This window comes from Haemorhous mexicanus, chromosome 24, assembly GCF_027477595.1.
Source record: "Haemorhous mexicanus isolate bHaeMex1 chromosome 24, bHaeMex1.pri, whole genome shotgun sequence".
In the NCBI taxonomy this organism is placed as follows: domain Eukaryota; kingdom Metazoa; phylum Chordata; class Aves; order Passeriformes; family Fringillidae; genus Haemorhous; species Haemorhous mexicanus.
The window spans coordinates 4,466,078-4,491,371 of NC_082364.1; the positions used below are offsets into that span (position 1 = coordinate 4,466,078).

The 25,294-nt window shown below is 51.0% G+C and overlaps 1 protein-coding gene across 2 annotated transcripts in view; it reads right to left on the reverse strand.

Annotated features, from left to right (window-relative positions):
• Positions 1–25,038, reverse strand: part of UBASH3B (ubiquitin associated and SH3 domain containing B) — an 88,538-nt gene extending 63,500 nt beyond the window's left edge. The window contains exon 1 of one of the 2 annotated variants that reach the window (XM_059867068.1): positions 24,789–25,038. In XM_059867068.1, the coding sequence (XP_059723051.1) occupies positions 24,789–24,931 (143 nt within the window). In that variant the 5' untranslated portion in view covers positions 24,932–25,038. The remainder of the gene's footprint in view (positions 1–24,788) is intronic. The other variant, XM_059867069.1, reaches the window with a different exon arrangement.
• Positions 25,039–25,294: the final 256 nt, after the last annotated feature.

Below are 25,294 nucleotides of genomic sequence, written 5' to 3' on the forward strand. Positions count from 1 at the left end.
GCTCTGCAGCTGGTTGGTAACTGTGCCCATGCCAGGGCTGGCTCAGAGCAGAGCCACATCCCTGCTCTGCCTGAGAACAGCTCCCTCCTGCTCCTGCTGAATAATTTCTGGGGTGTTCCAGCAAGGCTGAGCTCAGAGTGTTTGACAGTGAGGTGAGCCAGGCTGGCAGCCAGGAGAGCAGGGCAGTACCAGGCAGATCAGACTCTCACACTGATGTTCAGATAATTTTCTTATCTGAAAGGGGGAAGGGGGATTTCCCACTTCTGCTAAATGCCTTTTGGCTCGCCATCAAGAGGGAATTAAGCTCAACAAAACCCACCCAGGTCTTGCTTGCAGTAACTTGTGTCCTCAGATCTCTCCTCTCCCTTCAAAAATCAGTAAGATTGAACTCTAGATTTTAAACTGTACTTGCTATGATTTAATTGCAACCAGGCCTCTGCTGCCATTGACTTCCCATGTGTCTTTGCAATATTATCTCTGAAATCTGCATTGCACTCCTGCTCTCAGCCTGGGCTCACAGCAAGGAAATGCCCAGCCCAGAGGAACCATGGCTCTGTTAATCCCTCCTGAAAGCCAGGGTTTAAATCTACCTGACCCACCTGTCAAAACTTACACCAAGATTAATGACTAAACTCTTCCAAATGCATTTGAGAGAGTTAAGGCCATGTCCCTGCTTTCTCCAAGGTCTCTCAATAAAAATTTAAGAGCAGCACCCACACGAGTGCTGGAGGAATAGAGGGCTCAGATTATCTGTGGGGAGAGAGGCAAAGCAGAAAGTTTGACTTTATTTCACCAACAAAACTCAGTCCTCTCTGCTGAACCAGAACTCACGTTTGGATGCTTCTGGATATGGCTTAAGCCACCTAAAATAAAAGCTCAGGAGCTTTGGGCATCCTCTGGAGTTGATGCAGATCTTTATTCAGACAGCCTGAGGTCTGAGCTGAAGAGTTTTTGTGCTCAAAACCAGCAGCAAACCCTCTGGAGTGCTTTGAAGATGCTGCAGAGAGCAGTGGTGTTTACTGGCACACGTTGTGGGTAAAGCACAAATGCTTTAAGAGAGGGAAATCACAATTAGGCCTGGCTGACAGAAACAGTAATTAACGTGCAAAGGTCTGATTTTATTCATCAGGCTCCTACAAGTGTGGTCAGCCAGACCTGCCAATGTCTTGTAGGACAGGTTTGTGTTTCCAGGGCAGCTTTTGCACACAATTTCCTGGTGGCTGAATCATTTCACCCCACAGACCCTCCACCATAATTCACGGGGTTTCAGATGCAGTTTTCAGTTTTATGGCTGATGTTTGTTGTCACGCTTCGTGTTCTTTTCCAAACCAACAAGCTCTCATGGTTTCTACTTCTAATTCTGATGGTTTGTGCTGTAGAGAGGAGGGGAAAAAATACAGAAGAAAGCAAACCACACATCGGCCACAAATGGCTGCTTCACTTCAAATATCTGGATATAGACAGAAAAAATGTATTTTCTGTGTATTCTCACAGCTGCCAGCCCTAAGGACCCTCAGGGATGTTCAGCATTACAGATCTGTGGGGCTGGGATAGATTTTCAACTGCCTCAGGACGTTTTGGGGGAGCTGGAGAGTGGCAGGAGTGCTGCAGGGGTGGAAGAAGCCTTTTCCTTTCCCTGCCCAGGCTCAGGAGGGCAGAGGAGTCAAACTGTCCCTGTGCTGGGTCCTGACAGCTTCCCTGGGACTGGGAGGAGGCAGAGCAGGGGGAAACCCCAAATATCAGTGCTGGGGTGGAAGGAGGGACCTCCACTGTCTTCTACCCCTCTCTTATGGCTTGAACAGATCGTGGAGATTCTTGAAGGTCAGAAGTGATCCAAGAAACCAGAAGAAGCAGTGTGCAAGTTCTAGAATTGCTCTGACCTTTCATAAGTCAGAGAAGTTCTAGAACTTGCACGCTGCAGGAGAAGGAGAATTGTTGTTCCTCTCCTTTGAGTGCGTCACAAAGAGCGGGGAAGACACAGAAATCCACAGAAATCCACAGAAATCCACAGAAATCCACAGAAATCCACAAAAATCCTGTATTTCAGCAGTTCTTTTCACCCAGGCTGGGCCTGCAGCCAGATCACCTGCCAGCAGAGCAGGGCTGTGACACAGCTGACCCCAGAAACAAGCTCTGCTGGCAGATTTACAGCTCCACTTTTCTGACCTTTGTTTCCTGCCCCAGCAGGAACAGTTTCCTGCTGTGCTCCTGGGAGAGGGAAGGGATGGACAGAGCGAGCCAGGGAGAGTTCCTGGGGTGTGTTCAGTGCTCTGAGCCACCACCCCATGGGAAGATGAGATTCTGCAAAAGCAGAGACCCTAAAGGGCAAATTCTGCACAAACGCCCTGGCAGAGCTGGGGAGCAGGGCTGGGAAGGGTTGATGTGGTGGGGAGGAAAGGATCCACGTGTTCCCAGGCTGCTGAGGCAGCCCTGGGGAGGGCTGGGAGCTCCCAGCACCCATGGCCACCTCCACTTCTGCTCTTGGTGCTTCCCCAAACCTCTGCAGAGGGGTGCCCTGGCACAGGGAGCCTGCTGGGGTGGCAGAGGTGCTCACAGGGGTTCAGAGCCCCCTGAAAGTCAGACCCAGAGCTAATTCAGTGCTCCCTGCTGACTTTGAGCAGTGCCAGGGGTTCAGAGCCTCCTGAAAGTCAGACCCAGAGCTAATTCAGTGCTCCCTGCTGACTTTGAGCAGTGCCAGGGGTTCAGAGCCTCCTGAAAGTCAGACCCAGAGTTAATTCAGTGCTCCCTGCTGACTTTGAGCAGTGCCAGGGGTTCAGAGCCCCCTGAAAGTCAGACCCAGAGCTAATTCAGTGCTCCCTGCTGACTTTGAGCACTGTCAGGGGTTCAGAGCCCCCTGAAAGTCAGACCCAGAGCTAATTCAGTGCTCACTGCTGACTTTGAGCAGGGCCAGGGGTTCAGAGCCTCCTGAAAGTCAGACCCAGAGTTAATTCAGTGCTCCCTGCTGACTTTGAGCAGTGCCAGGGGTTCAGAGCCTCCTGAAAGTCAGACCCAGAGCTAATTCAGAGCTCCCTGCTGACTTTGAGCAGGGCCAGCAAGGCACAGCAGCCTCTGAGGCCCAGGACTGGGCTGGGTGGGTGTTTGCTGTGTGGACACGTGCAGAGTGGGGAAATGACTCTGTTCTTAACCAGCTTGCTCAGGGAGGCAGAAACAAAATATTCCTTTAGCTCAGGCTGTGCCATTTGCTGAGATCAATGGTGTGTAAATGAATGTTTAGGGCTTTCCTAAATCAGAACCTACAAGTCCTTCTCTGCATGCCCCAACAGATCCCACCCAGGCACCAGCACAGGAGATTCACTGTCACCAAGGACTGCAAACATTTCCACCTTCCCTGCCCAGCCTGGCCCTCTGACCTGCTGCCAATCTCCTGGCCAGGCTTATCAGGTTTGCAGAGCTGCCTGGGATATCAGCAGCACACAAGGCAGGAAAATCAGTGCTTGCAAAGGCTGCTGAATGCAAGGGAAGGATTCCTCTCCAAGGCAGTGTGCTCTGAGCCAGGCCAGACCAAGGGGAGCTCTGATGGCCATTGATTTCTGAGGGAGAGGAGCTGCATCTTTGGCTGGGCTTGAAAATGAGTTGGTTAGAGGTAAAGGCAAAAAAAAAATAAAAATCCATGCTGGCTCAGGGAAGGTGATTGTGGGTGAGGCTCCAGCTCTAATGGGGAGAACTGAGAGGGGCTGTGCTGCAGACACAGAAGTGCTCTGCCGTGAGAAACGAGACGGGGAGAGCTGATAACGAGAATGAAGAACTTCCTTTGATTACTGCCTCTCATTTCCTCTAATGCAATCTGCATCTTGAAAGAAAGCTCTTGTGCTGGTTGTTAGATCCCCCTGCCCCCTCCACGTGGTTAGAAGATCTTAAGCAGCAGCATTGAAAGAGAAAGGTTAACCTGAACCAGGGAGAATATAAACCTTTTTTTTTTTTTCTGAATTATAAGATGCAACGTAACACTGCAGGTACAAGAGGAGCCAGCTCAGATATGCTGCCAAATCTGGCAGGCAGGAAAGTGCAGAACCTGGCTGTGGGAGCAGCCAAGACAGTGCTGAGAGAATCACCAAGGAGGGGATGGAATTGTTGTCTGGATGCCTGAACACTTTTTAAAATCTAACCACTGAAAACAACTCCTGAATTCCCAGATTCTGTCAGGCATCCTGTCCCAGGCTGTGTGCTCAAATGGGACTGGTGCTTTGGCTTTGGACAGGGGACAGGCTCACGAGCCAGGTGCAGATTTTGGATGCTCCCATTTCAGCCCTGGAAGGGTTTTGGAGGAGGGCAGGATGCACCTGGCAGAGCTCACTCACGCCTGCTCTGCCACGTGGAAACCCGAAAAATTGCCAGCCAGTCTGGAAAACAGAAGCGTCATCCTTCTGTCCTTGCACTCCCCTCGCAGTGGAGGGGGATGGAGAGAACACTTATCACCCTGCTGATGGCAGGAAAGCTGCTGGAACCTTCTCTGCCTTCCTCACCCCGCAGGGAAGGCAGAACAGCCTCAGCTCCCCCAGGGCACTGCCTGTGCTCAAAACCCAGCAGCGAGCAGAGCCAGGGGATGGAATTGCACATTTCAGCCCAAACAGGAAGCACCAACACACCAGAGAAAAACCCTCCCTGATCAGCACCCCAGGAAATGAAACGAGAGCCACTCAGATGAACCCTGGGTTCATCTGCCAAGGTGGGATCACATCTGGGGAACTGGGAGCACTCCCTCTGCCCCACTTTGCCCTGAACTCCAAAAATGACAGGAATATTTATCCCTTAAACATTCCTCAGCAGCTCAACACCTTGGCCAACACCCAGAGGAAATGAAATGAGAGCCCCTGATCCAGGTAAGGGACTCAAGCAGCTCTGCTGTGGGATGGCTTCAGCTCACAGTAACTCCAGCACCGAGGGGCTCCCAGCAGAGTCCCCCCTGCACTGGACTGAAAACCAAAACTGCTCCAAGCAGCTCCCAGAGCTGCTCGTGTGTTTGAGCTTGAGCAGCACCTCGGAATCCTTTGTCACCAAAACCCATCCTGGTTCCTCCCCCGAGGTGGGATCACACATGGTGAACTGGGAGCACTCCCTCTGCCCAGCTTTGCCCTGAACTCCAAAAATGACAGAAATTTTTATCCCTTAAACATCCCTCAGCAGCTTAACACCTTGACCAACACCCAGAGGAAATGAAATGAGAGCCCCTGATGCAGGTAAGGGACTCGAGCAGCTCTGCTGTGGGATGGCCTCAGCTCTCCAGCAGAGAGGGGCTCCCAGCAGAGTCCCCCCTGCACTGGACTGAAAACCAAAACTGCTCCAAGCAGCTCCCAGAGCTGCTCGTGTGTTTGAGCTTGAGCAGCACCTCAGAATCCTTTGTCACCAAAACCCATCCTGGTTCCTCCCCCGAGGTGGGATCACACGTGGGGAACTGGGAGCATTCCCTCTGCCATTTGGCTTAAACTCCAAAAATGACAGGAATATTTAACCCTTAAACATCCCCCACCAGCTCCCAATCCCAGCTGGGATGCTGCTGAAATTCTTTGCTTGTTTTACCACCACCACCATCACCACGAAAGCCACAGTTTTCAGGAATTTTCACTGCAAGAACTTGTCTCTGCTTTGACTCACACCTTGAATACTTTGCCCCAAACTCCAAAGATGACAGGAATATTTAACCCTTAAACATCCCCCACCAGCTCCCAATCCCAGCTGGGATGCTGCTGATATTCCCTGCTTGTTTTACCACCACCACCACAACAAAAGCCTCAGTTTTCAGGAATTTTCACTGCAACCAAGAACTTGTCTCTGCTTTGACTCACACCTTGAAGCAAAGGGACAATTATCTAATCACAACACTCAATCCCGTTTTTGTAATCTCATCTGAATTGTTCAACTGCTTCAGATCCTTCAGTGATTAAGATATTCCACAAATAAACTCTCTGCGTGCTCCTGACACTCAGAGCCAACGTGCTGCAAGCCAGGGGAAGATAAAGCAGCATGGAAAAAGGATTGCTTCCTCACCATGCCTGACATCCAGCCCAAGAAACCACAAAATTGCATGTCTATCACCAAAATGAAAGTCACATCAAAGGTCCTGCAAGGTTTGGGGGTGTGCTGCAGCAAAACTGAAATAATATCCAGTGGGTGGAGGGGTGAGGTGGATGCCTGGAACAGCAGCTAATTTCCACCTAAGAGCACATTTTGGGGTTATTTATGGCCTGATGGCAAATCCAAATCACCCAGTGCTGCCAGAGCCTCTCTTCGTGTCCTCAGGCAAAAACCTGAAAATGCTTTCCTGCTCAGGGAGGAGTTTAATTTGCAGAGACACTGAGCATCCCTCAGCCAGGGCTTCCCAGAGTGGCTCCTGGCCTCAGCTCATCCCTCCTGGGCTTCCATTAAGGCCTTGCTGGACACAGCAAAGCCCTCAGCTTTCCCAATTTGTTCTTTCAGTGAATAAACCCAAACCCCAGCAGCACAACTTCCTCCCGTGTGCTGCTAAGTTAGATTTTTTAGGGGATTTTTTTTTGGCTTTTGGTGCTCCAAGGGGGGAATCCTGCCCTTATTGTGGTCCAGACACAAGTCCTGTGCCCCATCACTGTCCCAGCTCACATCTTTGATGGAGTTATCCTGCAGGACACCTGTGAGACAGGGAGTTACTGCTCCCCTGAAGCCAAAAGAAGGCAGCACCCTGCACTTGGAGCTGGCTGTGGCTCCAGGAACCAGGGAAGATGGTTTTTTCTGCTCTGGTGGCTCGGTTGTGTTGCTTATTTCAGCTTCCTGTGAGATCTGAGAAGGTTTTCCAGTGACTTTTTGCTGTCAGAAAGGCTAAAACAGCCCTGTGAGTGTCCTCCCCACTCCCACAGAAGTACAAGGGGGTTTTGGGTGCTGGGTTTGGGTTGGGTGCTCTGGCACTCCCTGCTCTCATCCCTCCCCACGCCTGCACAGCCCCCCTGGCTGTGAGGAGGAGCTGAGGTGACATCTCTGCCATCCTTCCCCCCCAGAACAAGCTGCTGACAGCAAATCTGTAAAATTCCTGAGCTGTCATGCAGGGAAATCCCATGGCACCTCAGCAAAGCTCCTGCTCCTCTGCTTGGAGAAGCAGCAGCAGCTCCAGGAGGATTTTATCTGCATTTGTCATGGAGACTGGTGGGGGGTGAGCAGAGGGAGGAAGTATTAAGGCACAGCAATCCTGTCCCCATGCTTTGTGACCCCAGAATTTACTGCCAAACCCAGCCCTGCCAGCCTCCCTCGGGCTCTCTGCCACATTTCTGTGAAATTCCTCATTTCCCCCCTCCTGTTGTCACAATTTCTCCAGGCAGCCTCGGCCCTGCCCTTTGAGTGTTCCCTTTGCAGCAGATGGGGCTCCCTGAACACCCAGAAGGAGCAAAGGAATCAGCAGCTGCTCCTGGAGCTGCCCAGGAGGAGATGGAAAGGATCTCAGCAGGCCCCGTGCCCTTGGTCAGGCTGAGTCACTGCAGAAGCCTGGCAGGACACAGCCAGGGTGAAGAGCAAATCCCTCCACGTGGGAGGCACTTCCAGAGGAGTTACAGGCTGTGCCAGGAAAAGCTGGCAGGTTTCAGCAGGAATATCTGAGTGCAGCTGAATCCCAGCACACTCTGCACTTCCAGCACCTCATCCTTCCCCCTGGAATTCCCAGGGGCTGGAAGGGATGTGATCTCAGGGGGGTGAGCAGCTTTGGGGCAGGAAGGTGGGAAAGATGGGGAAGATGCATTGATCCCTAAAGTCAGGGAGTTTGTAGGGAGTTAAATCCTCTCTGTGAGCAGTTTTGGGGCAGGAAGGTGGGAAAGATGGGGAAGATGCATTGATCCCTAAAGTCAGGGAGTTTGTAGGGAGTTAAATCCTCTCTGTGAGCAGTTTTGGGGCAGGAATCAGAGGAAGGTGGGGAAGATGCATTGATCCCTAAAGTCAGGGTGTTTGTAGGAGTTAAATCCTCTTTGTGAGCAGCTTTGGGGCAGGAAGATGGGAAAGATGGGGAAGATGCATTGATCCCCAGGGTCAGGGTGTTTGTAGGAGTTAAATCTTCTCTGTGAGCAGTTTTGGGGCAGGAATCAGAGGAAGATGGGAAAGATGCATTGATCCCTAAAGTCAGGGTGTTTGTAGGAGGTAAATCCTCTCTGTGAGCAGTTTTGGGGCAGGAAGGTGGGAAAGATGGGAAAGATGCATTGATCCCTAAAGTCAGGGTGTCTGTAGGAGTTAAATCCTCTCTGTGAGCAGCTTTGGGGCAGGAATCAGAGGAAGATGGGAAAGATGCATAGATCTCTAAAGTCAGGGAGTTTGTAGGGAGTTAAATCCTCTCTGTGAGCAGCTTTGGGGCAGAAAGGTGGAGAAGATGGGGAAGATGCATTGATCCCCAAGGTCAGGGTGTTTGTAGGGAGTTAAATCCTCTCTGAGAGCAGTTTTGGGGCAGGAATCAGAGGAAGGTGGGGAAGATGCATTGATCCCCAAGGTCAGAGTGTTTGTAGGGAATTAAATCCTCTCTGTGAGCAGCTTTGGGGCAGGAATCAGAGGAAGGTGGGGAAGATGCATTGATCCCTAAAGTCAGGGTGTTTGTAGGGAATTAAATCCTCTCTGTGAGCAGCTTTGGGGCAGGAAGGTGGGAAAGATGGGAAAGATGCATTGATCCCTAAAGTCAGGGTGTTTGTAGGAGTTAAATCTTCTCTGTGAACAGCTTTGGGGCAGGAAGATGGGAAAGATGGGAAAGATGCATTGATCCCTAAAGTCAGGGAGTTAAATCCTCTCTGTGAGCAGTTTTGGGGCAGGAATCAGAGGAAGATGGGAAAGATGCATTGATCCCCAAGGTCAAGGTGTTTGTAGGAGGTAAATCCTCTCTGTGAACAGCTTTGGGGCAGGAAGGTGGGAAAGATGGGGAAGATGCATAGATCTCTAAAGTCAGGGAGTTTGTAGGGAGTTAAATCCTCTCTGAGAGCAGTTTTGGGCAGGAAGGTGGGAAAGATGGGGAAGATGCATTGATCCCTAAAGTCAGGGTGTTTGTAGGAGTTAAATCTTCTCTGAGAGCAGTTTTGGGGCAGGAATCAGAGGAAGGTGGGAAAGATGCATTGATCCCCAAGGTCAGGGTGTTTGTAGGAGGTAAATCCTCTCTGTGAACAGTTTTGGGGCAGGAATCAGAGGAAGGTGGGGAAGATGCACTCATCCCCAAGGTCAGGGTGTTTGTAGGGAGTTAAACTCTCTCCGTGAGCAGTTTTGGGGCAGGAAGATGGGAAAGATGCATTGATCCCTAAGGTCAGGGTGTTTGTAGGAGTTAAACCCTCTCTGTGAGAGCTTCTTTGGGAAGCTGGGTGATGAAATTAAGAATTCTCATAAAGGCTGACCTCCCATGCAAATAGAAAATGTTACCTCAGGGGGAAAACAGGCAGTACCAGGGGCAGCAGGTTGTTTTTCCCCTGCAAATTACCAAATGTAAGCAACACTTTCAAACCCCCTACAGCTGGGTGTGGGGGGTTCTGATTGTGCAGAGCCCCACCCAGACCTCATCAGAGACAAACTGGTGGCTGAAGAGGACAGGGGAGGGGTGCCCTGTGTCTGCTGGGGCTCTGGAAGCAGCATCAGCTGTCCCGTGCCACCACCCACTCGGGGGGCCCTTCCTGGCTCATCCTCTGCTCTGCTTGGCTGATGTACCCGAGACACAAATCATCAGGATTCCCCTGGATCCAGCTGCCTGGAAAAGCAGGATGGTGTCCTCGGAAAAGCAGGATGGTGTGCCTGGGAAAGCAGGATGGTGTCCTTGGAAAAGCAGGATGATGTGCCTGGAAAAGCAGGATTATATCCTTGGAAAAGCAGGATGGTGTGCCTGGAAAAGCAGGATGGTGTGCCTGGAAAAGCAGGATGGTGTCCTTGGAAAAGCAGGATTATATCCTTGGAAAAGCAGGATGGTGTGCCTGGAAAAGCAGGATGATGTCCTTGGAAAAGCAGGATTGTGTCCTTGGAAAAGCAGGATGGTGTGCCTGGAAAAGCAGGATGGTGTGCCTGGAAAAGCAGGATGGTGTCCTTGGAAAAGCAGGATTATATCCTTGGAAAAGCAGGATGGTGTGCCTGGAAAAGCAGGATGGTGTCCTTGGAAAAGCAGGATTATATCCTTGGAAAAGCAGGATGGTGTGCCTGGAAAAGCAGGATTATGTCCTTGGAAAAGCAGGATGGTGTGCCTGGAAAAGCAGGATGGTGTGCCTGGAAAAGCAGGATTATATCCTTGGAAAAGCAGGATGGTGTGCCTGGGAAAGCAGGATTATATCCTTGGAAAAGCAGGATGATGTGCCTGGAAAAGCAGGATGATGTGCCTGGAAAAGCAGGATGATGTGCCTGGAAAAGCAGGATGGTGTGCCTGGAAAAGCAGGATGGTGTGCCTGGAAAAGCAGGATTATGTCCTTGGAAAAGCAGGATGGTGTCCTTGGAAAAGCAGGATTATATCCTTGGAAAAGCAGGATGGTGTGCCTGGAAAAGCAGGATTATGTCCTTGGAAAAGCAGGATGGTGTCCTTGGAAAAGCAGGATGATGTGCCTGGAAAAGCAGGATTATATCCTTGGAAAAGCAGGATGGTGTGCCTGGGAAAGCAGGATTATATCCTTGGAAAAGCAGGATGATGTGCCTGGAAAAGCAGGATGGTGTGCCTGGAAAAGCAGGATGGTGTGCCTGGAAAAGCAGGATGGTGTGCCTGGAAAAGCAGGATTATATCCTTAGAAAAGCAGGATGATGTGCCTGGAAAAGCAGGCTGGTGTGCCCCAGCTCCAGGCAGGAAGCTGGAGCCATTATTTCTAAAATACTCCACTTCCCCACCACACAAACCTGCTGTGGGACACCTGAGGTTTGTGTTTTCCCTCCCAGAGGCTCTGGGGCTGACTCTTTTTATGCCCAGGCTTTTCTGCATTCCCTGAGTGTATAAAATTCCCGTTTCTCTAAGGAAGCTGTGCCAGCCAGGAGAGCTGGGTTATTTCTGGGGAAGAGGCTCAGCTGCTGTGTGGTTTTATTGCTCCAACAAAGGAAATGCTGCTGGGCTGATTTACACTCCTGGAAGGCTTTGCCCCTCAGCACCTGAATTCATTGAGATACAGCTACGAAGGGACTGTAAAAGGCACAGAAATGTGATTTGGAAGGTGCAGCTCTAAGCTCCATTTGCTCCCAGGCTTGCTCCTGGTGCCCATGTGAGTAAGAACCAGCTCCAAATCTGGGTTAGCTGGGATTTCTCTGAATGGAGCCTGGGAGAACTGGCTTATCCCTGGCTAATATCTTGTCAGCTGACACTTCCTGGGGCTTGGCAGCTCCTCTCAGGAGGAACTATCGATTGGGAGGCAGAAATCCAATATAATTGCAGGAGAAGGGAGCAGGACATCATTGACACCACTTAGAGCCCTTTGTCCCCAGGGGATGGCAAATGTTAATTAAGGTGCCCTCTCTGGCATCAGAGGCCTCCGTGGACTGTCCCAAGGTGCATTTTTCTCTCTGGAAAATGGGAGTGGTGCTTATCTGGGAGTAGATAAGTATCTGTTTATCTGCTCCTCACACAGCTGTGGATTAACCAGCAATGTAACTCGCTGGGAAAAAAAGGGATTTGGGAGCAGGGCTGGGATCAGGGCCTGGCTTCTCCCTTCCTTCTCCCCATCCTCCCCTCTGGAGGCTCTTTCTGGGTCCTGTTTCGTGTCAGCTCCTGGAGCAGGGAGGATGTTTACCTTTCCTCCCTGCACAACAGGGCTGTGCTGCAGAAAAATCAGATTTCTGCTCACAGGGGGGGAAAGGATCACAGGGGTTTCACCTCAGCTTGAAATCTGCACCACCAAAGTGCAAAAATTGAGTGAAAGGGGGAACAACTCAGGGGGAAAAGAACACAATCTCATCTGTTTCAGGTCTTCCCAGTGCCAGTTAATGCCTGGAGATGTTTGAGATCTTGGTCTCAGCCATCCCATTGAGGGGATGAGTCGTGGAGGAACATGCTGGCTTTCATTGAGCACAGGGGAAGGAAAAAAGTCATTTTTACACATCAGGGGATGAGAAATCTCCCTCAAACACCCCCAGCTCTACACTGGCAAGTGATGTCACCGTCAGCAGCCCCGAGTGATTAATTCTGCACAGTCATGGGAGCAGAGCTGCTCCACGGGAGGGTGGAAAGTGGCACTGGCCCTGTGCTGGGTGGGCGTGGAGCACAGGTAAAACCTCTCTCCCTGCCAGCTCTGGCTGTCTGTCAGAGTTCCCAGTCTCTGGGTTTAGCACAGAGGGCAGACATCCCCAGGTTTGCTCAGCCCTTCCAGCAGCATTCCCAAGGTGTTCTGCTGCCAGGGACTGGCCTGCCAGGTGCTGCCCGTGCCAGAACTCAGCCCCAGGGGCACAGATTTGGTGTCTGGGGAATGCAGAGACATCAAACCCATCTCCTGTCCTTCATTCCAGGCTCAATTTATAATTGCTGGTTTAAATTTTATTCCGATCCTGACCACACCTGACAGAACATTGTCCTACCTGCACATGCAACTCTGTTTTTTGGGAATCTTGTGGGAAATGGGAATTCTGAGGCTTCCCAGGGAAGGGAGGAGCACTCCTGCTCCCAGGTGTGTGAGGCTGGTGTCTCTGAGCTCTGTACCACGAGTTGTGGCTGTTCAGCAGCACCTCAAGCCCCACCTTGGGGTGCTGGGACTTGCTAAACTTCAGGGGAAATGTTCAGAGAGGGTCTGAAGGGACAGCACCAGATGCACACGGACAAGAGGTCCAAGGGGTCTCAAACAGTTTCTGCAGCCTGTCAGCTGCTTCGTTACAGCAATTTTAGCAATTCCCTCCATTTCTCACTGGGTTTTTTTCCCCTCCACTTTTCTGCAGTCCAGCCTCAGCCTTTGTGCACCACCAGGCAGCACAGAACGTGGTGGGGACAGAAAAACACCCAGGATGCTTTTCCTTTTTTTCTTTTTCTTTTTTCTTTTCCTTTTTCTTTATTTTCCTTTTCCTTTTCCTTTTGTTGTGTTTCTAGAGGGGCTTGATGCCCTGTGCAGGCTGACATAGAGCAGAGGCTGGACAGAGTTACAGAATAAAGCAGGGATTTATTAAAAGGCCTCCATGGATGCACCTTGGGCAGCACCAGAGCCCAGCCAGGGCTGCACCCAAGATGAACCAAAATGGTCCCAAGATGAACCAAAATGGTCCCAAAATGAACCCAGGATGAACCAAAATGGCCCCAAAATGAACCCAGGATGAACCAAAATGGTCCCAAAATGAACCCAGGATGAACCAAAATGGCCCCAAAATGGACCCAAGATGACCCAAAATGGCCCCAAAATGAACCCAGGATGAACCAAAATGGTCCCAAAATGAGCCCAGGATGAACCAAAATGGCCCCAAAATGAACCCAAGATGAACCAAAATGGCCCCAAAATGAACCCAAGATGACCCAAAATGGCCCCAAAATGAACCCAGGATGAACCAAAATGGCCCCAAAATGCACGAGCGCTCCCGGGGTCTCTCCCTGGGATCAGCTCTGCTCCATTTGCCCCTTGCAGTTCATTGTCCCATCCCAGCTTTAGCCCAGCCAGTCCCACCCTTGTTTTTCTCTCTCCAGCCCACGGGGTTTGTGCTCCTGGGCTGAGATTTGGCTCATTTGTCCTTGGTGCCCAGCTGGAGCAGGAATTGTTTTGTCTCCCTGCTCTGTGCACAGAGCTCCCCATGCCCTGGTGTGAGCCCAGACCCTCACACTAAAGCAGCACAGAACTGAAAACAGAAAACCCAAACGCTGAGGCAGCCCTGGCGTGGCAGGGCAGCCCGTTGTGGAGCACAGAGGCTGCAGAGAGCCTTGCTGCTGGAATCCAAATCCCTGTCAGCTGCTGAGGCACAGCTCCTTTGATGACTCTGCTTGTTGAGGATAATTAGCTGGTGCTCACAGACACACACACGGATGTCTCTATTCTTCCTGCAATTGCTCAGCACATGCTGTGCATCCACCATGAGCTCTTGGTTAAACCCAGGGCCGTGTTTTCAACTCTGAGAGTCCAAATTCCCTTTCTAAAGTGACTTAAAAACACAAAAGTGTCCTCAGGAGCCAGCAGGGTTAGCAGTTGATATTTAAAAGCACCACGTTTTTAGGGTTTTTTTAAAATTTTTTTTGGTGGGTTTTTTTGTTTTTGTTTTTTCTCATGATCTTTCAAAGAATGGAATTCCCCCCCTGACTTCTGCCAGTCTCAGGAGCTTGCAGCATCCTCTGAGCACAGGCTGCTCCAAAGGAAAGTGGCAGCAAGAATCCAGGGATGAACAAGAGGCAGAGCTCTGCAGGAAACACAGCCCAACACGCTGCCCCTGCCCAAGGGGGAGGGAAAATCAGCATTTGATGCCAACAAGGCTCCATTCAAACACGCTGGATATCTGAAATCCCTGGCCTGAAATCCTGACTTCTCCCTGCCACTCTCTGCCCTGAGAATCTCACCAGTACATTTGAGCTGGCTGCTGACAGTGCTGTCAGGTCTGGAGAGAGGTGAGGAGACAGAAAAAGGGACAGAAGAGAGAACACTGAAATCTGCATCCCTCCGGGCTGATAGGAAGCTTGGAAGGGAATTGCATCCTAAGGATCAAGTTTTTAACTGCCTGGGGCTTTGGCAGGGAAGGCACAGAGCAGTTTTTCAGGCTCCCTCAGTGCCATGAGAGGTCTGGTTGCTCTTTCTGAGCTCCTCTCCTTCCTGGAGCAGAGGGCAGGATCAAGTTCAGCACCTTGGCTCCGAGACAGGGAAATCATCAGAGGGACGGGAGCCCAAGGAAATGTTTTCTTGTCACCATGTAATGTTAATACCAAAACAAACCAAGTGCTCAGGGACCAGGAAGCTCTCTGACATCTCTGTCAGCGTTTGCCAAAGTCAGACAGCCTTGAAAAGCTCAGCTCAGCACTGCAGGGAGTGCTGGCTGGGCCGGCACCTCTCTGCACATGGTGGGGCTGCTCCAGCGCCCAAACACCAGCTGCCAGGGAGGTGAGGGCTGTGCAGGCACTCCGAGGAGTTTGCTTTTTGTTCTCCTCCCTGAACACACCCACGAGCTCGTTCTCTGGGCCAGCAAGCCCTGCAGGGACTCCCTGACCTTGGCCGAGCAATCTTTGTGCAGGGCTCTGCTCTGTCCTGAAACTCTTTCCTCAGAAACATTTTCCCTGTGGATATCAGCCCCAAATATCTGATTGTTCCAGGGCTCCCAGCCCTGGATTTGATTCATGGCAGCTCTGGGTCCCTTTGATTCATGGCACTTCTGTGTCCCTTTGGTTAATGGCACTTCTGTGTCCAGCATCCTGAATCCCTGGGGAGGTAACACCAAGCCCTGCTGCTGCTGTTATCATTTTGCAGTGTGATCTTATCTCAGAAATGTCTCCTTTGATAAGAGGTTTCCCCCCCTCTGAAAATGTTGTACCATGTCATGGAAATAGTTGTTGTACTAAGTCTTGTCATGAATGGACTGAAACTCCAGAGATTCAGGTGCAAGTCTCAGCCTAACTGTAGATTTGATATCTGAGCTGCTCTGTGCCTCAGTTTTCAGAATATCCAGTGGAAATAAAGAGCCCTCTGTGGTTTATCACTCTAGATCTTCAAAGCAAGGAACTGTCTCAGGGAGAGCCCCCCACCCCACACACCACTGGCCCAGAACAAGCTGAATCCTGCAGGAATCACCTCAGTCCCACAGCAGAAAGCTGCAGTAAAGCCATTGGAAAAAAAAAAAAAAATTAAAATCCATGTGCAGAGCAGCCACGGACTGAGTCCCAGATGGATTTTCTGCAGCTCTCCCAGAGCACCTCCCTGGCAGCTGCTGCCTTATCTCCCTGTCCCTGTCCTGCAGACCTGCTGGATCCCCCTGCACAGAGGGACAGAACACTTGTGAGGCCTCAGGGCTGACCCAGGAATTGCAAAACACAACCCAGAGCAGCTCAGTGCTCCAGTCCCAGCCCCTAAACCCCAGCGTGGGCACAGAGCTGAGTGCAGGAGCCAGGGGCTCGTGCAGGTGACCTCCCAGAGCAGCACCCCCAGAACTTCTCCCTGTCACCTTCACAGTCTCTGAAAAGTCCCTTTGACAGGATTTTCTCCTGGGAAGCTGAGAAGCCTCAGAGAAAAATGAAGACAATAATTATCTAATTGCTTCTCCTGTGTTTTGGAATGGGTTTGGGATTGTTTATCCACAGGTGATTGTTCCATTGGTTTTCTGTGAATTGTTTTCACTCTTTGGCCAATCAGGGCCCAGCTGTGTCAGACTCTGGAGAAAGTCACAAGTTTTCATTATTATCTTTTAGCCTTCTGTAAATATCCTTTCTCTGTTCTTCAGTACAGCTCTAGTGCAGCACTCTTTAATATAATATAGACCATAAAATAATAAATTGCCCTTCAGAGAACACGGAGTCAGACTCATCATTCCCCCTGCCACGGGGGTCTCTGAAAATCCCCCCTCCCTCTGCCTCCAGCTGCCAGCAGCTCTCAGACCCTTCCTGGGAGCCCTGTGCTCAGAATGTCCACGGGCAGGGCTGGAAATGGAAGAATTTTGCTCAGATGGTTTCTCAGCCACACAACCCACGGCTCCATCCCAGCCCCAGCCCCCTGCCTGGAGTGCTCAGCACAGACTGAGCTTTAGGGGAAGCTTTTCCCTGAGCCCTTGTGGCTGCAACACCTGGGTTTTCCATCCAAGGTTTCCTCCAGTGCTGCTAAACTTGGAAATCCCTGGCAATGGAGCCTCCCGAGCTGCTGCTTCCAGCAACATTGCTGTCCATCAGCCTCTGCCCTTGGGATGGGGCTTCCCTCCACGCCCTGGGCCAGCAGCAGTCACTGGGAATCAGGAAAATCCTTCACATTTCTTTCCCAGAAAGATCCTGGGAATCAGGAAAATCCTTCACATTTGTTTCCCAGAAAGATCCTGGGAATCAGGAAAATCCTTCACATTTGTTTCCCAGGAAGATCCTGAGAATCAAGAAAATCCTTAAAATTTATTTCCCAGGAAAATCCTGGGAATCAGGAAAATCCTTCAAATTTGTTTCCCAGAATGATCCTGGGAATCAGGAAAATCCTTCAAATTTCTTTCCCAGGAAACTCCTTGGAATCAGGAAAATCCTTCAAATTTATTTCCCAGGAAAATCCTGAGAATCAGGATAATCCTTCACATTTGTTTCCCAGGAAAATCCTTGGAATCAGGAAAATCCTTGGAATCAGGAAAATCCTTCAAATTTATTTCCCAGGAAAATCCTGGGAATCAGGAAAATCCTTCACATTTGTTTCCCAGAATGATCCTGGGAATCAGGAAAAGCCTTCAAATTTCTTTCCCAGGAAACTCCTTGGAATCAGGAAAATCCTTCACATTTGTTTCCAGGGAAATCCTGGGAATCAGGGAAATGCTTGGGCTCAGGTGGGACTTGGGGCTGCCTCTGGACCTGCTGGGTCTTTGCAGCAGGATGAGCTCCAGCCAGGAGCATCTGCAGCAAACAAACACCCTGCAGGCAAAGCTGGGAAGGGAAGGGAAGGAAACCACCTGAAAATTGAAAATTTTGAGCAGCACTTCACTTCCACTCAGACATTTCCCAAATCCAGCCCCAGGCCCAGGGGAAGGAGCAGCTCCAGCCTTGCTGTGCTGAAATGCTGGGATGTTGCTAAGTCTGTTACCAAGGAAAACATGTCTCAGCAGGCTGAAATCCCTTCCAAAGCACCAGAGGAGCTTTTGCTGTTTGCAAACGGGATCTGAGCTTCGTTTCCTCGACAATAATGAAACCTTTAATGCTTGTAAATAAATTCTCCTCCTTTCAGAGGAGGCAAATCCTGGTTTTACCCTGGTCCAGGGGAATTAACTCCTCCTCATGGACTCAGAGTTAAACCCTTTTCCAGGCCCAGAGGAGGGAAGGAAGATCCACTTAGTTTTGGAAAGCTTTGCCACCACCATCAGAGACAGAAAAAACACAGTATCTCTAATTTGAGAGTTCTGGCTGTGGGCAGTGATTTACCCAGCCTGAGTAATGGCAGGGACCAGGAATTATCTTCATTTTCTTAGGCCTGGATCTCTTCTGAAACAGAATCTCAGAGCTGTGCCTCGAGTTCAGAGATGTGTGCAGTGGCTGAAACATCTTGAATTTTATCCATATATATATATATTATCCATTTATATATCCATTTAGATATCCATTTATATATCCACTTAGATATCCATTTTTATATCCATTCTGTGAACCCAGAATTCAAACAAAAAAAGCAGAATTGATTATTCTTCCTCATGCTAGGGCTTTAACTGCTTTTGAGGATGTTTTGGAGGAGTTTAAAGGCTGACAGGAAACTTTTAAAACTTGCAGATTCTGGAGCCACATTGATTTCTACACCATGCAGGACAAATAATTTCAATAATTCAAGTTTGGTCAAAGGTCTTCTTCCATCCTGAATGAAACTGCAGTCCATCACTAATTTTTTTTTTTCAATTTTAGCCTTTTATGGACACATTATGGATTTTTTTTTAATTGCTTCTACAGGCATAGGAGCTGTAAGTGATCCCCTGTGGTTTTGATGGCCTGTAAATGACTTTGTGCTGTTCTTCTCTCTGCTCTCAGGGTTATAAAGGGATTATAAACAATAGTGAGAGGTGCTGGCAGGCAGACTGGATGACAATTAGGTGGAACCACTGATGGGAAATTCATAACAAGATGATAAATAATATTTTGGGGCAACTGGGAAATAATATTTGTATGAAATCTCTTTCTGGAAGAATCCTTCTGTTGTGTTCAGGGCATTGGAGCACTGGGGGTTTGATCAGGCCTTTGTATGAACAAGGGTAAAATGTTTCTCTTGGTGCCCAAATTGCAAAATGGGAATTTTAACCTCACCTTTGCCTTCCTTGCTTGCCTCAATCAGAAACTCCTGGGGATAGGGGCAGCCTGTGGGGCCAGACAGTGCGTAATCTAATAGGCTAATTGCAAAATAAAATCCTCATCATCATGGCTGTGTGCTGGCAAGAGCCAGCAGGGCAGAGCAGCAGCTCGTGGTGCTTCAAAGGGATGACACACCGGGCTTGAGCAGGTGCCATGCTCAGGTAGAACCTTCCAGAAGGGCTTTGAACTTCACCCTGTGATTCAGAGGAGCCCTGAACTGCAGCTGGTGCTGGGAAGAAGGAATAACAGACAGAGCCATGCCAAAAAATTCTTCAGAGAGGGGAACAGGGAAAACCTCAGGGGTCTCAGAGTGAGCTGGGGGACACTGGATCAGTGCAGGTCATGAACTGCAGTCAGAGCTCAGCTCAGAGAGGAGGGACACAGCCTCTGAGTCCCCCACAAACCCCCTGGGGGATAGACAAATAAAGGCTTTGTTAAGAACCAGATCCATGGCAGTTCGGCCCTTGTCACCTGAGCTCTCCTCTTGGCTCCTGCCACGGCCAATTTCTGCCTCAGCTGAGCATCAGCAACACCTGGAGATGCCATTTAACCTTTCACCTTCCTTCATTTTAGCAGCCTCAGGGTAAAGCTGAAGGCCAGGCAATGTGAGCTGTGCCCAGGGCCTCAGTCCTCAGTGCCAGCCTGGAAATGCAGACTGCAGCTCAGCCCTGTGCCCGTGCCCTGCCCTGCTGTCCCCTCTCTGTGCCCTGCTGTCCCCTCTCAGTGCCCCCAGCTGCAGCACAGAGCCAGGAGGCACTGCTGCTGTTTTGTGACATGCCTGACAGACTTGTCTGACAACTTGGAGGGTTGTTTTGCATAAGCCACCCAAACAGATGGTCACCACTTTTAAGTACCAGCCTGGCTCCTGTTTGTGTGCAGAGCTGAAATCCCATCTCACTGAATTCCTGTTTCACTGAAATCCCATCTCACTGAATTCCTGTTTCACTGAATTCCCATCTCACTGAATTCCCGTCTCACTGAAATCCCATCTCACTGAATTCCCGTCTCACTGAATTCCTGTTTCACTGAATTCCCATCTCACTGAATTCCCATCTCACTGAATTCCCACCTCACTGAATTCCCATCTCACTGAATTCCTGTTTCACTGAATTCCCATCTCACTGAATTCCCATCTCACTGAATTCCCATCTCACTGAATTCCCATCTCACTGAATTCCTGTTTCACTGAATTCCCATCTCACTGAATTCCCATCTCACTGAATTCCTGTTTCACTGAATTCCCATCTCACTGAATTCCTGTTTCACTGAATTCCCATCTCACTGAATTCCCACCTTACTGAATTCCCATCTCACTGAATTCCCACCTCACTGAATTCCCATCTCACTGAATTCCCATCTCACTGAATTCCCACCTCACTGAATTCCCATCTCACTGAATTCCCACCTCACTGAATTCCCATCTCACTGAATTCCCACCTCACTGAATTCCCATCTCACTGAATTCCTGTTTCACTGAATTCCCACCTCACTGAATTCCCACCTCACTGAATTCCCATCTCACTGAATTCCCATCTCACTGAATTCCTGTTTCACTGAATTCCCATCTCACTGAATTCCTGTTTCACTGAATTCCCATCTCACTGAATTCCCATCTCACTGAATTCCCATCTCACTGAATTCCTGTTTCACTGAATTCCCATCTCACTGAATTCCCATCTCAATGAATTCCCACCTCACTGAATTCCCATCTCACTGAATTCCCATCTCACTGAATTCCCATCTCACTGAATTCCCACCTCACTGAATTCCCACCTCACTGAAATCCCACCTCACTGAATTCCTGCTGGAGCTGTGCCTTTGGGGCAGCAAACAGAGGTGGGAGAGTTTTGGGGGTAAACTCACAAGGGCTTTAAGGCTACTTCTCCTTCCCCTCTCTGGAGGGAGATGATGATATTATGTCCCTGGCATCGTGGTTTTCTCATTCCCACGTCCAGAGAAATGCTGAGAGTTAAAAATCACTCTCTGGGCCTTCAGGAAATGTCCTCTTGCCACGCACTCCTCCCTCTCAAGCTCCCAAACCTGTGCTCCATCCTCATCCTACCCTTGGTGGCACCACTTGGACTCAGTTTGCTTTCTTTCCCTTTTGCTTTTTGTGTGAATGTTAAGGATGAATTATTTGTAGCATTTCCAGCAGGGTGGGACAGGGGCACTCCCTGCTCCTTCAGTGGGGCGAGTGGTGCCTGTCCCAGCAGAGAGCTGAGCTGTCACACGGGGTTATCCTGAGCTCAGGACAGCTTTCCCCACCTGCCTGGCTGTGGGTTTCTTTTTTTTTTTTTTTCATTTAGGGATATTTACTCCTTTTTCTGGCTTGCTCCCTGTGTTTAACCCTCTCTGCTCCACTGAGCTGTCACACAGGGTTATCCTGAGCTCAACACAGCTTTACCCATCTGCCTGACTCTATTTCCAATAGATACTTTTTGCATTTAGGGATATTTTGTCCTTTTTCTGGCTTGCTCCCTGTGTTTAACCCTCTCTGCTCCACTGAGCTGTCACACAGGGTTATCCTGAGCTCAATACAGCTTTACCCACCTGCCTGACTCTATTTCCTATAGATACTTTTTGCATTTAGGGATGTTTTACTCCTTTTTCTGGCTTGCTCCCTGTGTTTAACCCTCTCTGCTCCGCTGAGCTGTCACACAGGGTTATCCTGAGCTCAATATCAATACAGCTTTACCCATCTGCCTGATTATATTTCCAATAGATACTTTTTGCATTTAGAGATATTTTGTCCATTTTCTGGCTTGCTCCCTGTGTTTAACCCTCTCTGCTCCGCTGAGCTGTCACACAGGGTTATCCTGAACTCAACACAGCTTTCCCCACCTGCCTGACTCTATTTCCAAAAGGTACTTTTTGCATTTGGGGATATTTTGTCCTTTTTCTGGCTTGCTCCCTGTGTTTAACCCTCTCTGCTCCGCTGAGCTGTCACACAGGGTTATCCTGAGCTCAGGACAGCTTTCCCCACCTGCCTATTTCCAGTAGGTACTTTTTGCATTTGGGGATATTTTGTCCATTTTCTGGCTTGCTCCCTGTGTTTAACCCTCTCTGCTCCACTGAGCTGTCACACAGGGTTATCCTGAACTCAACACAGCTTTCCCCACCTGCCTGACTCTACTTCCAATAGATACTTTTTGCATTTGGGGATATTTTGTCCTTTTTCTGGTTTGCTCCCTGTGTTTAACCCTCTCTGCTCTGCTGAGCTGTCACACAGGGTTATCCTGAGCTCAATATCAATACAGCTTTACCCATCTGCCTGATTATATTTCCAATAGATACTTTTTGCATTTAGAGATATTTTGTCCATTTTCTGGCTTGCTCCCTGTGTTTAACCCTTTCTGCTCCACTGAGCTGTCACACAGAGTTATCCTGAACTCAACACAGCTTTACCCACCTGCCTGATTGCTTTTCCTATAGATCCTTTTTGCATTTAGGGATGTTTTACTCCTTTTTCTAGCTTGCTCCCTGTGTTTAACCCTCTCTGCTCCACTGAGCTGTCACACAGGGTTATCCTGAACTCAAGGCAGCTTTCCCCACCTGCCTGACTCTATTTCCAAAAGGTACTTTTTGCATTTAGGGAGGTTTTGTCTGTTTTCTGTCTTGCTGCCTGTGTTTAACCTTCTCTGCTTTGCATGATGAAACAGTGAGTGCATTTTAACAAATGCCAGAGCTTTTTGGGCAGGAATGTGACCCACAGACACAGCTCCTGAGTCAGGGAAGAGCAGGGCTGCCTGGCAGCCTGGATGGCACTGTTGTGCATGTCAGAACCACTTTCATTCACAGGATCAAGCTGGTATTTTTAAATTCGAGCTCCCCTGAAAGATACCCATCTTTTTTTCCCAACCATCTTTTCTCCCAGCCGAGCTAAGCATGAAGTCACTGCTCTGCCCTGCTCTTCATTTGCATTCACTGTGTCTAAAAGCTGGTGCTGATCTCAGTGGATAACTGACAGCCAGAAGGAGTGCAAAGCAGCACCGTGGAAAACAAAAATAAGATTTCCTGCATGTGCTGGTGGATCTGTGCAATCCCACGAATCCACAAGGAACATATGCACTTAAACTGCATGTGCCTGTCTATATTTATATTTAAAAAAACCCAAAAACCCCTGTGACAAGACAGGCTGCAAAACCCAGGAGTTCTGACGGGTATCAACAACAAACTGAAAACTTGGGGAGCTCAAGGAACCATCCCCATCCCCACCGGCTTCATTTGCATCCCAAAGCGAGCAGTCCCACCTCAGGAGCCACCCTTCCCTCATTAAGCTGTCATTAGTTTGCTGCCTGATTAATTTAAAGCCTGAGCACACACAGGGCTGGAATTGGGCAAGAAAAACCGAATTACTCCGGGCTACGGATGGAAATCTGCTCCGCTGCTTTCAGGGTGACTTGTACACGGCTGAAAGCGAATCCCCCGCGTGCCCGAGCTAAAGCAATTTCAGTCTGGGGGGCAAAAACTTCTGGTGCCTCCTTGGCCACCCCCAACTTCGGGACAGGCGGGCTGTGGGGAGGGCAACCGGAGGGCCCGGGGCTCCTGCCTGGCCGGAGGAGGGGAGCGGAGCATCCCGAGGGTCCTACAGCGTCCCCAGGCTGCTCCGGGAGAGCATCCCCTGCTCCGGGAGCATCCCCTGCTCTGGGAGAGCATCCCCTGCTCCGGGAGAGCATTCCCTGCTCTGGGAGAGCATCCCCTGCTTTGGGAGAGCATCCCCTGCTCCGGGAGAGCATTCCCTGCTCCAGGAGAGCATTCCCTGCTCCGGGAGAGCATCCCCTGCTTTGGGAGAGCATCCCCTGCTCCGGGAGAGCATCCCCTGCTCCGGGAGAGCATTCCCTGCTCTGGGAGAGCATTCCCTGCTCCGGGAGAGCATCCTCTGCTCCGGGAGAGCATCCCCTGCTCCGGGAGAGCATTCCCTGCTCTGGGAGAGCATCCCCTGCTTTGGGAGAGCATCCCCTGCTCTGGGAGAGCATCCCCTGCTCCGGGAGAGCATTCCCTGCTCCGGGAGAGCATTCCCTGCTCTGGGAGAGCATCCCCTGCTCTGGGAGAGCATCCCCTGCTCTGGGAGAGCATCCCCTGCTCTGGGAGAGCATTCCCTGCTCTGGGAGAGCATCCCCTGCTCTGGGAGAGCATTCCCTGCTCCAGGAGAGCATTCCCAGCTGTCCGGGCCGTTCCGAGAGGGCATCCCCAGGCCGCATTCCCTCTAGCCTGGGACAGCATCGCGCATCTGCCCCGGCGGCCCCGGCAGCGCATCCCCCCGCTCTGGGACCGCATCTCCCCGCTCTGGGGGCACATCCCCCCGCTCTGGGGGCACATCCCCCGCTGCCGGGAGAGCATTCCCCGCATCCCTCCGAGAAGGCATCTCCGGGCCGCTCCGGGAGCGCATCCCCTCACAGCCGGGAGAGCACTGCCCGCTGCCGGGAGAGCATCCCCCCCGCTCCGGCAGCGCATCCTCCCTCTCCGGCAGAGCATCCCTCTGCTCCGGGAGCGCATCCCCCTCTCCGGGAGCGCATCCCCCTCTCCGGGAGCTCATCCCCCTCTCCGGGAGCGCATCCCCCTCACCGGGAGCTCATCCCCCTCACCGGGAGCTCATCCCCCTCACCGGGAGCTCATCCCCCTCACCGGGAGCTCACCCCCTCTCCGGGAGCTCATCCCCCTCACCGGGAGCGCATCCCCCTCTCCGGGCGCGCATCCCCCTCTCCGGGAGCTCATCCCCCTCACCGGGAGCTCATCCCCCTCTCCGGGAGCTCATCCCCCACTCCGGCAGAGCATCCCCGCCTCTTCCCGGGCCGGATCCCCGGCTCCCGGCGCTCCCTCCCCGCGCCCGGCCCCGCGCCGCTCCGGAGCAGCGCAGCCGAGCGGCGCCCGCCGCTCCTCCGCCTCTCCCCCCTCGGTAAAGCGCGAGAAAAGAGAGGAAAAGCCCCGCGGGGCAGCGACTCACGCCCGAGCTTTGGGGAAGCCCATGGAGAGCAGGATGTCCAGCGAAGAGCCATGTTTGATGGTCCCGGCGCGGTGCTGGCGGCTCCGCCGGGGGATGACTTTGCTGTAGAGCTCCTCTCGGGCGGCCATGGCGAGCTGGGCCATCAGCGCGCAGCCATCGCCGCCCGCGCAGGGCCATGCACGCCGCGGGCTGGGGACAGCGCCGGGGACAGCCACACGGCCGGGGAGCCGCGGCGACACCGCCCACGGCCAGCGGAGGGAGGGAGGGAGGGAGGGAGGGAGGGATGCGGGGAGCGCGGCCGGGATGCCCCCGCCCCGCCGAGGGTGGGTGGGGGATGCGCGGGAGCGGGCAGGAGAAATGAAGGTTTCCTTTAAAAAAAAATAAATTAAAAATTAAGAAATAAAAAATAAAAAAAAAAAAAAAAAAAGGAAAAAGAAAGCACGTGCACGCGCGGTTTGGTTTTCTTTTTTTTTTTTTTGTTTGTTTGGGTTTTTTTTTTGTTTTTT